At 38.5% G+C, this 14,443-nt stretch overlaps 1 protein-coding gene across 1 annotated transcript; it reads right to left on the reverse strand.

Moving 5' to 3' along the window:
* Nucleotides 1–566: 566 nt before the first annotated feature.
* LOC124264567 (UDP-GlcNAc:betaGal beta-1,3-N-acetylglucosaminyltransferase 7-like) lies at nucleotides 567–1,559 on the reverse strand. Its single transcript, XM_046699317.1, has one exon. It carries the CDS (start codon nucleotides 1,557–1,559, stop codon nucleotides 567–569), a length of 993 nt encoding a protein of 330 aa, XP_046555273.1.
* Between the last annotated feature and the right edge of the window lie 12,884 nt (nucleotides 1,560–14,443).

Consider the following 14,443-nt stretch of genomic DNA (forward strand, 5'->3'; position numbering starts at 1 on the left):
AGGAGCTCAGCTCTTGATGTTCAATCACCTACGGCTCGTTTGAACTTGGTTCAATATTGACGATATTTCTGATTCACATTTGTCACATGTATCTGTGTTATTATGTACTTTCTTGTCGGTGCCAACCTTAACAATTGTACCATAAATTACAGCAATGAAAACATCGACTAGAACTCTAACGTTGCTTAGCACTGAAACAAATGGCGGCTGGTAGTATGGGCAAAGGTCAAGGTCGAATGTCGTCACTCTCAATACTGACGTCATCTGCCTTGTTCTATGACGTTTCCATATTTGTAAAAAGTGGGTCAGTGACCTCCGTTATTTGTTATTTGCAGTAGATCCTTCCAAACCGATACCGTTGTTTGTTTTTATTCTTTTAAATTCTATCCATTTTAGCTATAATAACGGTAACGCTATTTTTTCAGGATAATGCCCTGAATAATAGCGTTGCATTTAAAATATGTAATATGAAACTTAATAAATACGGCGTCGTTACTACTGTAAATTTTGATGACATAAAGATCCGTATTTGAACATTGAGGTTCCTTGATATTTACTTTGCTGGTTCACAGTTGCTGAAGAAACAGGGCAGAATAGCTCAGGTGATGTGATTGTATTCGGGCATATTTCCAGACCGAAGATAACTCGGCTGATTGGTAGCTGTGTGAAGAGACGAACGATGTTCCCCATCGAAACTCTTCAACATTCTGGCTTTTAGGATAGATGAAGCCACATCTTCCAATGTGAACAGCTTCTGTATACGAAGCAGATATGGCTGTGATGAATATATCTTCTATGTGTAACAAGGGAATCTTGGGAATGACGGTCAAGAGGTCACGGATAAGGTCACCGGATATGACGTAGGAAGGCCCGAAGATGTAGTTAGGGAGCACATTTCCGGAATAGTAATTATATGGCAGATAATTCTCTTTAGTTTTCACCCTTTGTGGAGTTGCTCCTCTTCCGACGTATCCCATGATGAATCTAGATTGGTAACTATGCATTAACAGTCTATAGTACAGGTTTGATGGATTTAATACAACGTCATCATCGATTTTGAGGATGAATTTCACGCTTGGTACAAAGAAGTTGGCCCACTTCAAAATACCTATACTCTTATGAACAAGATTTAGATATGTCTCATCTTTATTGATTTGTGTAACGTCCCCGTAATGGTGTATTTCGTTCAGGAATTGTTTCCGGTGTGAAAGATTGCTTTGGTTTTGTTTCCCGACAACGAATATGAGGCACACGTGTCCTGGGGCATTGTCTTGTAAGGCGGATCCCCATGTCTCTTTGATGACTTTGCGTCTCTTGAAGTTTCCGAACGTTGAGACTACAGCTACCAGTAACCATATCTTCTTGTCCCTGTTAGGAAATGCCTTGCAGATGTAGCTGTGTACGAGAAACCGAATATGTTTAACGATGGAGGTTGGTTGCTTAGAAGAAATGTCTCCCATGATAGTTTTCTGAATTGTTTCGGTTGCGCAACAAGTTGGCGAGCCCATGCGACACATAGCTTCACTGATGAAGAAGAAGTACCCAATGTAGGTTACCATGATCAGTATAAGGACGATGAGCTGATAAACTCTGATACATCTCACACCTGTAACCGCACTGTATATTTGAACATATTGCTCTTGTTGAAATAGAAATAGATTGTGGTTGTTTATATCTGGAATTATATAGGAAAAAAACACGCATTGAAACGAACTGGCAAATCACGACGAATGAGGACACACACACACACACACACACACACGCACACACACACACACGCACGCACGCACGCACGCACACGCACACGCACACGCACACACACACGCAGAGAGAGAGAGAGAGAGAGCCTCTTACTCTCTTGCAGTTTGAATCTCTGTGTTTACATGACATTAATTAGGTAACGCTGATGTTACGTAAATATATAACTGATTTGCTCTGATGTTTATCTCTCACCTTTCACTGCAAGTTACTATCCAGACTCAACCTGGGTACTGTTTTCGGGAAATCCTATTGAAACAACACAACGACTGCACTCGACTATGGCTACTGTACCGTAGTTCCTGCTTTATGGGAGCTTTATTGGCACCAGTGATCTTTTTTCCGAATATTTCATCATATGGGTATTTACACTCGTACACACACGCACTCACATGTAAATACGGGTTGAACCTTATTAGTCAGTCACTAACGTCTTAATTTGCATTTGTAAGTATGACGCCATAGAGGGCATGCTGTAAATTGCTTTTATAACGAACTCAAAGGGAGCACTGGACCTGATTTCTCGAAACAAACTTAAGTTTGTACTCAAAGTTCAAACTGAGTTTGACACTTTGAAACAGCTGAATTTATAACACAAATGCATTTCTAAAATCAAAAAAGTCAAAACAACTCAAGTAAAATATTTACTAAACTTATCTTGTCTACTATGTGTGAGTTAAAATCTTCAGTTTATTCCGGGAAATGCATTTTCCTTCGTTTTCTCATATTCGAGAAGAATCGTTTACTTAAGTCAAAACTTCGGTTTGTTTTTTTATAGACAAAGTTCGTTATAAGGATTTCGACTTTTGTATAAAACAACTGGCCATGAAAAGAAAACGCCCCAGGCGTGATCCGTCCGTTCGTTATAAACGTCAGTTTGTTATGAAGGTGTTCGTCATAACCGTCAGTTTGTTATGAAGGTGTTCGTTATAACCGTCAGTTTGTATGAAAATGTTCGTTATAACCGTCAGATTGTTATGAAGGTGTTCGATATAAACGTCAGTTGGTTATGAAGGTGTTGGTTACAACCGTCAGATTGTTATGAAGGTGTTCGTTATAACCATCAGTTTGTTATGAAGGTGTTCGGTATAACCTCTGGTTTGTTATGAAGGTGTTCGTTATAACGGTCAGTTGGTTATGAAGGTGTTTGTTATACAAGTCAGCTGGTTATGAAGGTGTTCATTATAAAGTCAGTTTGTTATGAAGGTGTTCGTTATAACGGTCAGTTGGTTATGAAGGTGTTCGTTATAACCGTCAGTTTGTTATGAAGTTGTTTATTATAACCGTGTTATGGAGGTGTTCGTTATAACCGTCAGTTTGTTATGAAGGTGTTCGTTATAACGGTCAGTTGTTATGGTGTTCGTTATAACCGTCAGTATGTTATGAGGGTGTTCGTTATAACCGTCAGTTTGTTATGAAGGTGTTCTTTATTACCGTCACTTTGTTATCAAGGTGTTCGTTATAACCGTCAGTTGTTATGGTGTTCATTATAAACGTCAGTTTGTTATGAAAGTGTTCGTTATAACGGTCAGTTGGTTATGAAGGTGTTCGTTATAACCGACAGTTTGTTATGAAGTTGTTCGTTATAACCGTGTTATGAAGGTGTTCGTTATAACCGTCAGTTTGTTATGAAGGTGTTCGTAATAACCGTCAGTTTGTTATGAAAGTGTTCGTTATAACCGTCAGTTTGTTACGAGGGTGTTCGTTATAAACGTCAGTTGGTTATGAAGGTGTTCGTTATAAACGTCGGTTATGAAGGTGTTCGTTATAAACGTCGTTTGGTTATGAAGATGTTCGTTATAAACGTTAGTTGGTTATGAAGATGTTCCTTAAAACGTAGTTCAGTGAACTTGGGAGTATTTCGTGTTAATGTTGTGTATTTAATGTAAGTACGGTACTTACACATACACACCAGTTTATCGTAAAGCTTATCATAATAATGTGCCATATTTATCACTTGTTGAAGTGATGTGAATACAAGGCTTAACATCTATTGCATTTGCGAAACATTTTGTCAACAAATATTCTGGTTCAGAATAGACGCCCAATGAAAAGTTACTTGTAGAGTTGACGAAAAATGGACGTTTATTGCTGATTGCGAGGTATACATGCCAATAATGGTTGGATCAAGCTTTTAATTGCTGATTGCGAGGTTTTTGGGGTTATAGGGGTGACAACCATTATTGGATAATACTATGGGATATTGGGGTTGTTCATGATTTCAACCACTCGGTTGTCTGTGCAGGTGCGTGGTTAGCATGTTGTCCCACAGATGACACACGCACGTTAGGTATGTTGATCACCTGACACATACACGGGAACATACAGTACAAATGAATGAGTGAGTGATTTATAATTTAACGTCACCTGGGCAATATTTCAGCCGAGAAATTTTGCATCATTTTAAATGTTAATAATCAGTTAAAATAACTCGATTGTCGTGCAGGTGCGTTTTAGCATGTTGTCCCACAATAAACGCACGTTTTTGAAATGTAACGTCACCTGGGCAATATTTCATCGAAAGGATTGCATACAAAATAATTTTAAATGTTAAATAATCAGTCATCGAAGGACTGATATAACTAGAGTATCACATATGGTGTCTAAAACTAGCATGGAAATCTAAAACTGTGTTATCTACGAAGACTAATATAAAACAGGCTATAGGTCCCGAACAACTGAAGGGAGATCACCATACTAGGGACCATGGGGACTTACAGTACCTTTGCTACCTGCATGGGCCCCAGCTGGATTTACACCAACCCTTTAGCCGCTGCTGACTGTAGGAAAATTTTGTCGAAATTTAAAATAACAAAAATACTACGTTTAAAAATTGGTAAATTTAAATTTACTTTGAAAGTTTTGGGACTTACGTACCCTCCCAGGAGGATAATCAGTACAAATGAAAATAATGAATTGCCTCAGACATAATATTTGCAACTGATACTTCATAATTCCTCCACGTGTATACCATAAAACTAGTAAATCGTTCTACTGAGGCCTCTGCTGCTGTAGCAGTGACAAACAACGTTTGAAACGTATGAAGTTAGGGAGAAATCAGAAGAAGCCATTGAATCTGAATCCGGAATCAACAGATTTTCAAAAGTCTCAAAAGAATACTCCAAAGTCACGAGTTGCTGGAATATTACACGACGAAAACTGACACGTGTAGGTAAATGAAACATTTGCTTTGTTCCTAATGGGGCGGTGGGGTAGCCTAGTGGTTAAAGCGTTGGCTCGTCACGCCGAAGACCCGGGTTCGATTCCCCACATGGGCACAATGTGTTAAGCCCATTTCTGGTGTCCCGGCCGTGATATTGCTGGAATATTGCTAAAAGCGGCGTAAAACTAAACTCAGTCAGTTGTTCCTAATGTTAATTTCGACACATCATATTTCGTACTGTGATAGAGTTCAACAACCTGTTAAAGGCCAGTTGTTTTGTCAGTGTTATATACACTTGATACCATATAATGGTTCAGAATTTGAAAAGTGACAGTAGTCGATAAATGCTCCATGTTCTAAAGTTATAGTTATTATTTTTGTTAATAGCTTTAACATTAATTATCATCTTGTTTTCCCACCTTTATAATTACCGAGTCACTAAGAGACTGTTCAATATCTTAATATTCATTCCAACGGAATTATATTTATATCTTTTATATAGATACAATACCTGTATTCGGAATTGATGTCTCATACATTATGGATAGTTGGGAATTCATCTATTACGTCATTCTGCTGTTGATTCAATATTACTTGCTAGGATACATTCTTATCCTTGTTTCAATGTATACTCTCAGTTCATCACATATGTATCTATTATTCGTTTTAGTGTTTTTAACTGCAAAACATTAACTGAACGTTGTAAGATCATACACTATTATAGGACTACAGAAACAATCCATGGTTTATACGCCATTTCATTTATTCTTATCGATGCCCTGTTGCATATACCGGAAAAGGGTCATTCTACATAGTTGACTCAAGTTGGCATTCTGCACGCATGCATCAATCGAAAATGCTGTTCTTGTCAACTGTGGTTTGCACACAGGTTGAAGTTTACTTGAGCGTGTTATATTTCAAAATGTATGAATGTTATTTTGATTTTTTATTATATGGGTATTTACAGCGATATAGTCCATCCCATCTACATTCATTCTCAAAGTGCAATACCTTGTCCACGTTTTACCTACACGTTGCAAGTATTCATGTGGCCACCATCTGGCCATATACCAACGAATTCGTGGTTCATTTAAGTGTACTGGCTCCACACCTGCTGTTACCAACGAACGCTGTTCCACATGTTTGGTCACACTGATCACGAAGGCCCATCTTTGCGTTTACTCACTGAAGATTTCTACCATGTTCCCCTGCCTACAAGTTGCGTACTAATTAGGGAACATCTTCAGCGAAACACCAGTGATCACTATCACTCTCGCATTACGCAGAACATGTCGTCTTCTAACTTCGATGCCCAAGCCACGGGTTGTACTGTGTGATAGGACAAGATCGTGTGTTCAGACATTGACTTTCTTGTGGCCTCGCACAGACTGAACAGCGTTCAGTGCAAACCCAGAACAAGTCGGAGCATGACTTTTCCAGTAAAACCAGAACCAGTTATTAGATGTGACCAGAGACATGTGAACTTTTTGTCAATGGTGGTCATTCAGTGACAAATTACCATTCAATGTTGACTCTAATTTAGTGTTGGGTTATAATCTCGTAATATATGTGTGTGATGTATATGCTTTGTGGTTACCCAAAGAAACATAGGATCATTCTCTTATTCTCTGGCTCCATACAGTATCCAGGGTTTTCCCGAATATTTCCAAAGTTTGAAATTGGTTATCATTTCCTATCAGAAATTACCATCCTATTTTGCTTCCCTTGTTTTAACATATCTGACCTGATCTCGTATTTAACTTATCCGAGCTATGGCCAGCTCTCTCAGATTCCGCATATACCTTTGCAGTTTGGTTCATGAGTACTAACGGTTAGGCATGGTATGGAGACGGATTGTCTCGAGGTACACGGAAAGTGATAGAGAGAATGGCGTTTGGTCGTAGGCTATGTTAAGTAGTAACAGAACACATTCATCGTGAAAGGTAGAATAGAGTAAGCTTACACTAAAACAATCATCAAATCAGTGAAACTGGGTGTCGTAACCTTCCAAACACGACACACACAGGAGTTCAAGGTCAGATACAATTTTAACAAACAAAACGATATATGTTGGAAACATGTGACCATGTTTAGGCTGGGTTCGAACCATTTAACCTTCCAAACCACTAGGAGGGCTGAGCATTGTCAGGCTAATCCACGTCACTCAGTTCCCCGGTCACATGGATGCCTAGTCTTGTGTTGAAAAGCAAAGAAGTGGAAACGAGTGAGTTGATTTAAAGTCACATCGGCAATATTTCAGCGATATCGTGACTAAACAAAATTTATAATACATACATATAAAATTACAACCCTGTCAACGAAGGACAGTTACCACTAGATTATCACAGATTGAGCTAGCTAGCATATATCTTTAAAAGTAGAATCTTTTTCTGGACAATACAATTAAAATGGGCTTCAGATCCCAAACAACTGAAGGTAGATCACCATACTAGGGACCATGGGGACTTACAGTCTGTGCTACCTGCATGGACCCTAGTTGATTTACACCATAGAAGTGGAATGAGACGAAGTAAACCTGTGTGAATACAGAACCTGTTATTGCGTTTATCTTTGAATGTATGTGTTCCAGTACATGAATGTAATGCGGATAGTTAGGAGTCACGGTCGTCCGACCCCTCACTCCTAGACTTAGTACTCGTATCCTGCAACGGACCAAGTGAGTGGAGAGGCCTGAGCTACCATCTCCCTGACAATGTGGAACGGCCATAATAATTAGTAGGTAGACCGTTGTTAGGGGTTTACTGACGCCCGAATGCTGTTATAACAATATACCAGGAATATGGCGGCCACCTGTACAAAATCGAGTCTAGATTAGACATTCTAATGATTGACATGATGAACATCGATCTAAGCAGGTAGGATACTATGAAAGGTGTCAACCAAGTCAACCAATCAGGATGCTTGGACATATATTACACGGTTAGAAGATTGGATAGATAAGAAGGTGCAGTTCCAGTGAGCCACTTTCGCCCTTTGCAGGAAACCTTCTCTCCTTGTTCTTCGCTTCCGTAAAGGTTGTATGCAGTTGTCAGTTGTCACTGGAACAATATGTGGAGGTTATCACCTCGTGTGTTTAGGGTGATAAATACCTGCATTCTGAATTGATGTCTCATACATTCTCAATTCATCTATTACATCCCATTCTGCTGTTGATTCAATATTGCTTATGGGATAGATTCTTATCCTTGTTTCAATATTTTTCTCTCAGTTCATCACATATGTATATATTATTCGTTTAGTGTTTTAACTGCAAAACATTAACTGAATGTTGTAAGATCATACACTATTATAGGACTACAAGGGAAACAATCCATGGTTTTATACGCCATTTCATTTATTCTTATCGATGATGCCCTGTGTTGCATATGCCAGAAAGAGTCATTCTACATGGTTGACTCAGAGTCGGCATTCTGCACGCATGCATCAATCGAAAATGTTGTTCTTGTCAACTGCAGCCGTGCCGCCACCGAGCGTATATTCTCAAACGTAAGCAGTTCGCTACCGACATTTGCCGGCGGCGCGTTTTTCGGCAGAAGCGAACTGATTCCCAATCTGCCATTTACGCTCAAAGTGCTTTGTTTTCCCTCGATCGGTGGATGCACCAACCCGCACATCGTATTTTCAACTTCAACACCCTGGGGACCATGCAGCACCTCGTAACCATTAGAGAGCATCAAGTTAATGCGGCTTTCCCATCCTTACGAGCTGGACTGGGACACATAGTCACAATACCTTTTCCACGTTTTACTACACGTTGCACGTATTCATGTGGTCACAATCTGGTCATATACCAACGAATTCGCGGTTCACGGCGCACTGGCTCCACACCTGCTGTTACCGACGAACGCTGTTCCACGAGCTTCATTCACACTGATCACGAAGGCTCATCTTCAGTTTATCACTGACGATTTCACCATGTTCCCCTGTCTACAAGATGCGTACGAATTAGGAACAGGTTTCAGCGAAACACGAGTGATCACTCGCATCACTAAGAATCACTAACATCATCCTTACAAAACTACGTTACATGTGTAGTAAGCTGAACTATGATCTATTCCGTGCTGGTTTAAGAGATAACCCAAGTTGTTCTTGTGGAGTCGTTTGCGAAAAAATTCTATCATTTACCATTTGACTGTCGTCAATTATATATAGTACAGAGAACGAAGTAAATTTCAATTTACGCAGTATTACAAATGTGGATATAACCTATGAGTTACCATTTCACATGGCAATGCAGATCTGACTGTTCACATAAATCGCCCATATTTAAAATTGTTCAAAACATATATTTGTCATTCAAAACGATTTTGCACTGTTGCAAAGGTTCCTCTTTTCCCATACTTCTGTTCTTGTTCTTCCTCTGTCCACTTTGTAGAATGAATGTAAATAATACCATGTAAATACCTACGGAAAGTGTTCTAAGTTGTATAATATGTTTAAAACAAAACAACAATCACTCGCATTACGCAGAACATGTCGTCTTCTAACTTCGATACCCAAACCCTGCAGGTTGTACTGTGTGATAGGACAAAGATCGTGTGTTCAGACAATAATGACTTTCTTGTGGCCACGCACAAGAGTGAACAGGGTTCAGTGCAAACCCAAGAACCAATCAGACATGACTTTTCAGTAAACAAGAACCAGTTATTAGATGTGACCAAGAGACATGTGAACTTTTTGTGAATGAGTGGTCATTCAGTTCAATGTTGACTCTAATTCTAGTGTTGGGTTATAATCTCGTAATATATGTGTGTGTGATGTATATGCTTTGTGGTTACACTAAAAAAAACATAGGATCATTCTCTCTTATTCACTTCTGGCAAGAATAGTCGCTCTCATATACGAGAGTATCCACTTGGTTTTCCCGAATATTTCCAAAGTCTGAAATTGGTTATCATTTCCTATCAAGAAATTACCATCCTATTTTGCTTCCCCTTGTTTTAACATATCTGACCTGATCTCGTATTTAATCTTATCCGAGCTATGGCCAGCTCTTGTCAGGATTCCGCATATAAATTTGCAGTTTGGTTCATGGTACTAACGGTTAGGCATGGTATGGAGACAGATTTACACGGAAACTGATAGAGAATGGCGTTTGGCCGTAGGCTATGTTAAGTAGTAACAGAACACATTCGTCGTGAAAGGTAGAATAGAGTAAGCTTTACACTAAAACAATCATCAAATCAGTGAAAATGGGTATGAGTCGCCGAACGATGCTGCCCGATAATCTTCCAATCCCGAGCTACACAGGAGTTCAAGGTCACATACAGTTTTAACAAACCAAAACGATATGTTGGAAACATGTGACCATGTTCAGGCTAGGTTCGAAACATTTAAAATTACATGTTTACCACTAGGAGGGCTGTGCATTGTCGGAAGCTTATCCACGTCACTCAGTTCCCCGTGTGGTAGTCTTGTGTTTGAAGTTGTAGCACGAGAAATGGAATGGAGACGAAGTATACCCTGTGTGATTTCAGAACCTGTTATTGCGTTTATATTTGAATGTATGTGTTCCAGTACATGAATGTAATGCGGTTAGTTAGGAGTCACGGTCTTCCGACCCTCACTCCTTGACTTAGTACTCGTATCCTGCAACGGACCAAGTGAGTGGAGAGGCCCTGAGCTACCATCTCCCCTGACAATGTGGAACGGCCATGGTTAGTAGGTAGATCGTTGTAGGGTTTACTGACGCCCGAATACTGTTATGATAATATACCAGGTATATGGCGCTACATCTGTACAAAATCGAGTCTAGATTAGACATTCTAGAAGATCATTGACATCATGAACATCGATCTAAGCAAGTAGGATACTATGAAAAGGTGTCAACCACGTCAACCAATCAGGATGCGTTGATATATAATAATAATAATAATAATAATAATAATAGCATATTTGTTACGCGCATATATCCATACTAAAGCATGCTCAAAAGCGCGCAAGATAAAGATGAGATTAATGGTCAAGAGCTACAGTTCAAAGACTATCTTGAACATGTGTGTTTTAGATTGGATCTAAAAGAATTAAAGTCACAACAGTCTCTGAGGCTCTGCGGGAGACTGCATGGACAAAGGACCTCTTTCCATACATCACTGTCTTTTACTTTGGGAACGACAAGCAAGTTCTTTCCTGTGAACGGAGATCGGGAAGGCGTGTACATGGGTTGAAGATTGGATAGATAAGAAGGTGCAGTTCAGTGAGCCACTTTCGCCTTGCGGTGAAACCTTCTCCTTGTTCTTCGCTTCCGTAAAGGTTGTATGCAGTTGTCAGTTGTCACTGAACAATATGTGGTGGGTTATCACACTCATTGTGTTTAGGGGTGATAAATATCCCGTGTCAGGAATATCGTATCAGGCCGTTCGTAGGCCGTTTCAGGTACAATAATATTAACCTATACAATCCAATTACATGTCTTGCTATTCCAAAACTGAATGGAGCATGCAATGTGTGATGACCCAACAATAAATTCAGAAATAGTTTCGATGAAACTGTCAATAAATTCTTTAAGTCAAAGTGAAGACCTTTCCTAAGGCATCACTAAACAAGTATATATAAAATAGACAAATGTAAATGTGTCAACAATGTCCATGTGCATGCAATGTTGGACTTTTATGAACGACTATGCTTGTCGTAAGAGGCGACTAACGGGATCAGGTGGTCAGGTTCGCTGACTTGGTTGACACAAGTCATCGGTCCCCAAATTGCGCAGATCGATGCTCATGCTGTTGATCACTGGATTGTCTGGTCCAGACTCGATTATTTACAGAATATTGCTGAGTGCGGCGTAAAACTAAACTCACTCACTCATTATTATGAAATGTGGTCTGCTTGCATTATCGATATATTGTCTTCGCTTTATACGCCTTCCCTTATCCCGTTCATCATATTGACATTCCTGATAGTGCATGGGATATCGATGCTAACTTGTGATATCGACCCCATAGTTCTATCAGTCGCCATGCACACAGTAATAACTGGTTTGACTAACGTCCATTGACATTTCCAAAATAATCAGCCACCTTTCTGTAATATCATAGTATTATCAAATCATTTCAGAATGTTTGCGAAAATGATACTGTGTAGATCAGCTAAACGTCAATAACCATCAGTTCATTATTTCACTGAAGAGGCAGAACAGTGGAGAATGTGTTGTAAAATAAGGCAGATGCAACTATTCACATCAAAGTAAACATAGTTTAAATATATTTTTGTACAAAGAGATAGTAATTCTGAATATGCTGGGGATTTATGAAATTGTGTACTCAGACATTGCAACGACAGATGTAGTAGTAGATACAGTTATAACACTTGTATTCGTGTCAACAATATAACTGTTCATGAAAATCATCATTAGTTTCAATATCTTATTTGCAGTTGTATCAATTGAGTGCTTATTATTTGTATCTATTGGACACCTATCGAGCGTGGTTTGTTGAGAACACAATCTGTTGTTGAAGAAATATGCATAGAGATACAGTTCTTATTCAATCATTATACAGAAGGATCATCAATAAAACAGTTTACACCTATCATTGTTAGTTTCACAACCTATTTGCCCTGTATATATTAGTGAGTGAGTGAGTTAATATTTAACGTCACATCGGCAATATTTCAGCCATATCGTGACGAGAACATTTGATATTGAAATGAAATATATGTATATTATAAAAACTGCCGACGAAGGACAGTAAAACAACTAGAATATCACAGATATGTATGTAAAACTAGTAATTAAATCTAAAACGTTTTAACTATAGGGAAAAACAATACAGTATAAAATAGGCTATAAATCGCCAATAACTGAAGGTAGATCACCATACCAGGGACCATGGGGACTTACATTACTTTGCTACCTGCATGGACCCTAGTTGATTTTACACCATTCCTTCAGCCATTGGCGACAGAAGAGAAATCTAGCCATAAATTAAAAGCACACATATTCTACGATTAAAACGTGGCAAGCCTAAATTTAATCTAAATGTCCTCTCAGGACCTGTATATATAAGGCACTTAAGGTTAAGTTTCCATACACAACCACAGCGTATCCTATTGGATCTATATCGCTTATTATAGATCTATATGACATGTGTATGGCCTATGTATACCATCGATATTCACCAAACTGGTATTACACGTTATATGTTTATACAGCAGTGAATGAGTGAGTTAAAATTTATTGTCACTTTGGCAATACTTCCAGCCATATCGTGACTTTATTTTTACAAAACGTAAATCCTGTGCTCAGTTGGATGTTGTGTACAATCTGTCACGTACATATTTGTCTCCTCGTTAATAATGTTTTACCAATAACATGAATATGTGGTCACGTGAAGTCCGCTATAGAACCAAAGAAATATTTAACATCATTTGAAAAAAATAGGCATTAGATTAGAGTCGTGTGTACATTTAAACTTTCCCTACACAATTTTAATGTCAATGTTTCTAGAAGGTATAAACAAGACAATATTGATCTAATTAAATGTACAAACTGTAAAGTGGGCTTTATTGAAGATAAATTTCATGTATTATTAGTTTGTGATACATATAAAGATCTGAGAGAGAAATATCTTTCAAATATTAAACATGTCAATAAAAACAGTATGTTAATAGTAAATTTATTAAACTCGCAGAATTCTCTTGTTATACATGCAGTTTGCAACATTGTTAAAACATATAGTTATTGCTAGATAATTATTTCAATTGATACTCACGAGGCATCATAAATACATTATATACTGAAAGGCAAAAAAGAAACGTCGTAATGTTGGAAATGACATTTAAGTATCAATGGAGTATTTTGAACCTATATTTTTTAAAATATACGCTGGAAGTCAAGTTTGAGGAAAATATGAATCGTGGTAGTATAGCCTGTATTGCCCAATAAAGTATTGTTTGAGACTGAGGGGTAAGAAATGTTTTTGTTTGTGGAAAGGGAAGAATTCGCACAAACATTACATTGAAATCGAGATGCACGATGCATCATGCATGCATTCAGGCATAAATATCTGTTTTGAATGGCAATCGTTCATTTGTTTTCTGAACACAGCAGATATAGCTATAGCACCGTCTCCAAAAGCGCCGTACCGCCTTTATTCCCACCAATCAAGCACCCGTGATGATCAGGATTGGAACTGATCTTCCGCAACCCATGCTTATCGTATCAGGTGACTAACGGGATCCAGTGGTCAGGCTCGCTGACTTGGTTGACATATGTCATCGTATCCCAGTTGCGTAGATCATGCTATTGATCACTGGGCTATCTGGTCTAAACTCGATTATTTACATTCCAATTAGCTGGAGTATTGCTAAGTGCGGTGTAAAAACAAACAAACAAACAAAGATAAAGATCAGTGTCTGATCCTGATTTTCAATACATCACTGTGCAAAATATCCGCAGCTACTACTGAGCCATATCTGTTCACATTTGCAATGCGGTTTGAAGGTTTATGGTCAAATCTGCAGAATGACAGTAACATAGTGACTTCAAGTAATATATACAAT

Source organism: Haliotis rubra, unplaced genomic scaffold, assembly GCF_003918875.1.
Source record: "Haliotis rubra isolate DU_JTF1 unplaced genomic scaffold, ASM391887v1 Scf93, whole genome shotgun sequence".
Classification (NCBI taxonomy): Eukaryota; Metazoa; Mollusca; class Gastropoda; order Lepetellida; family Haliotidae; genus Haliotis; species Haliotis rubra.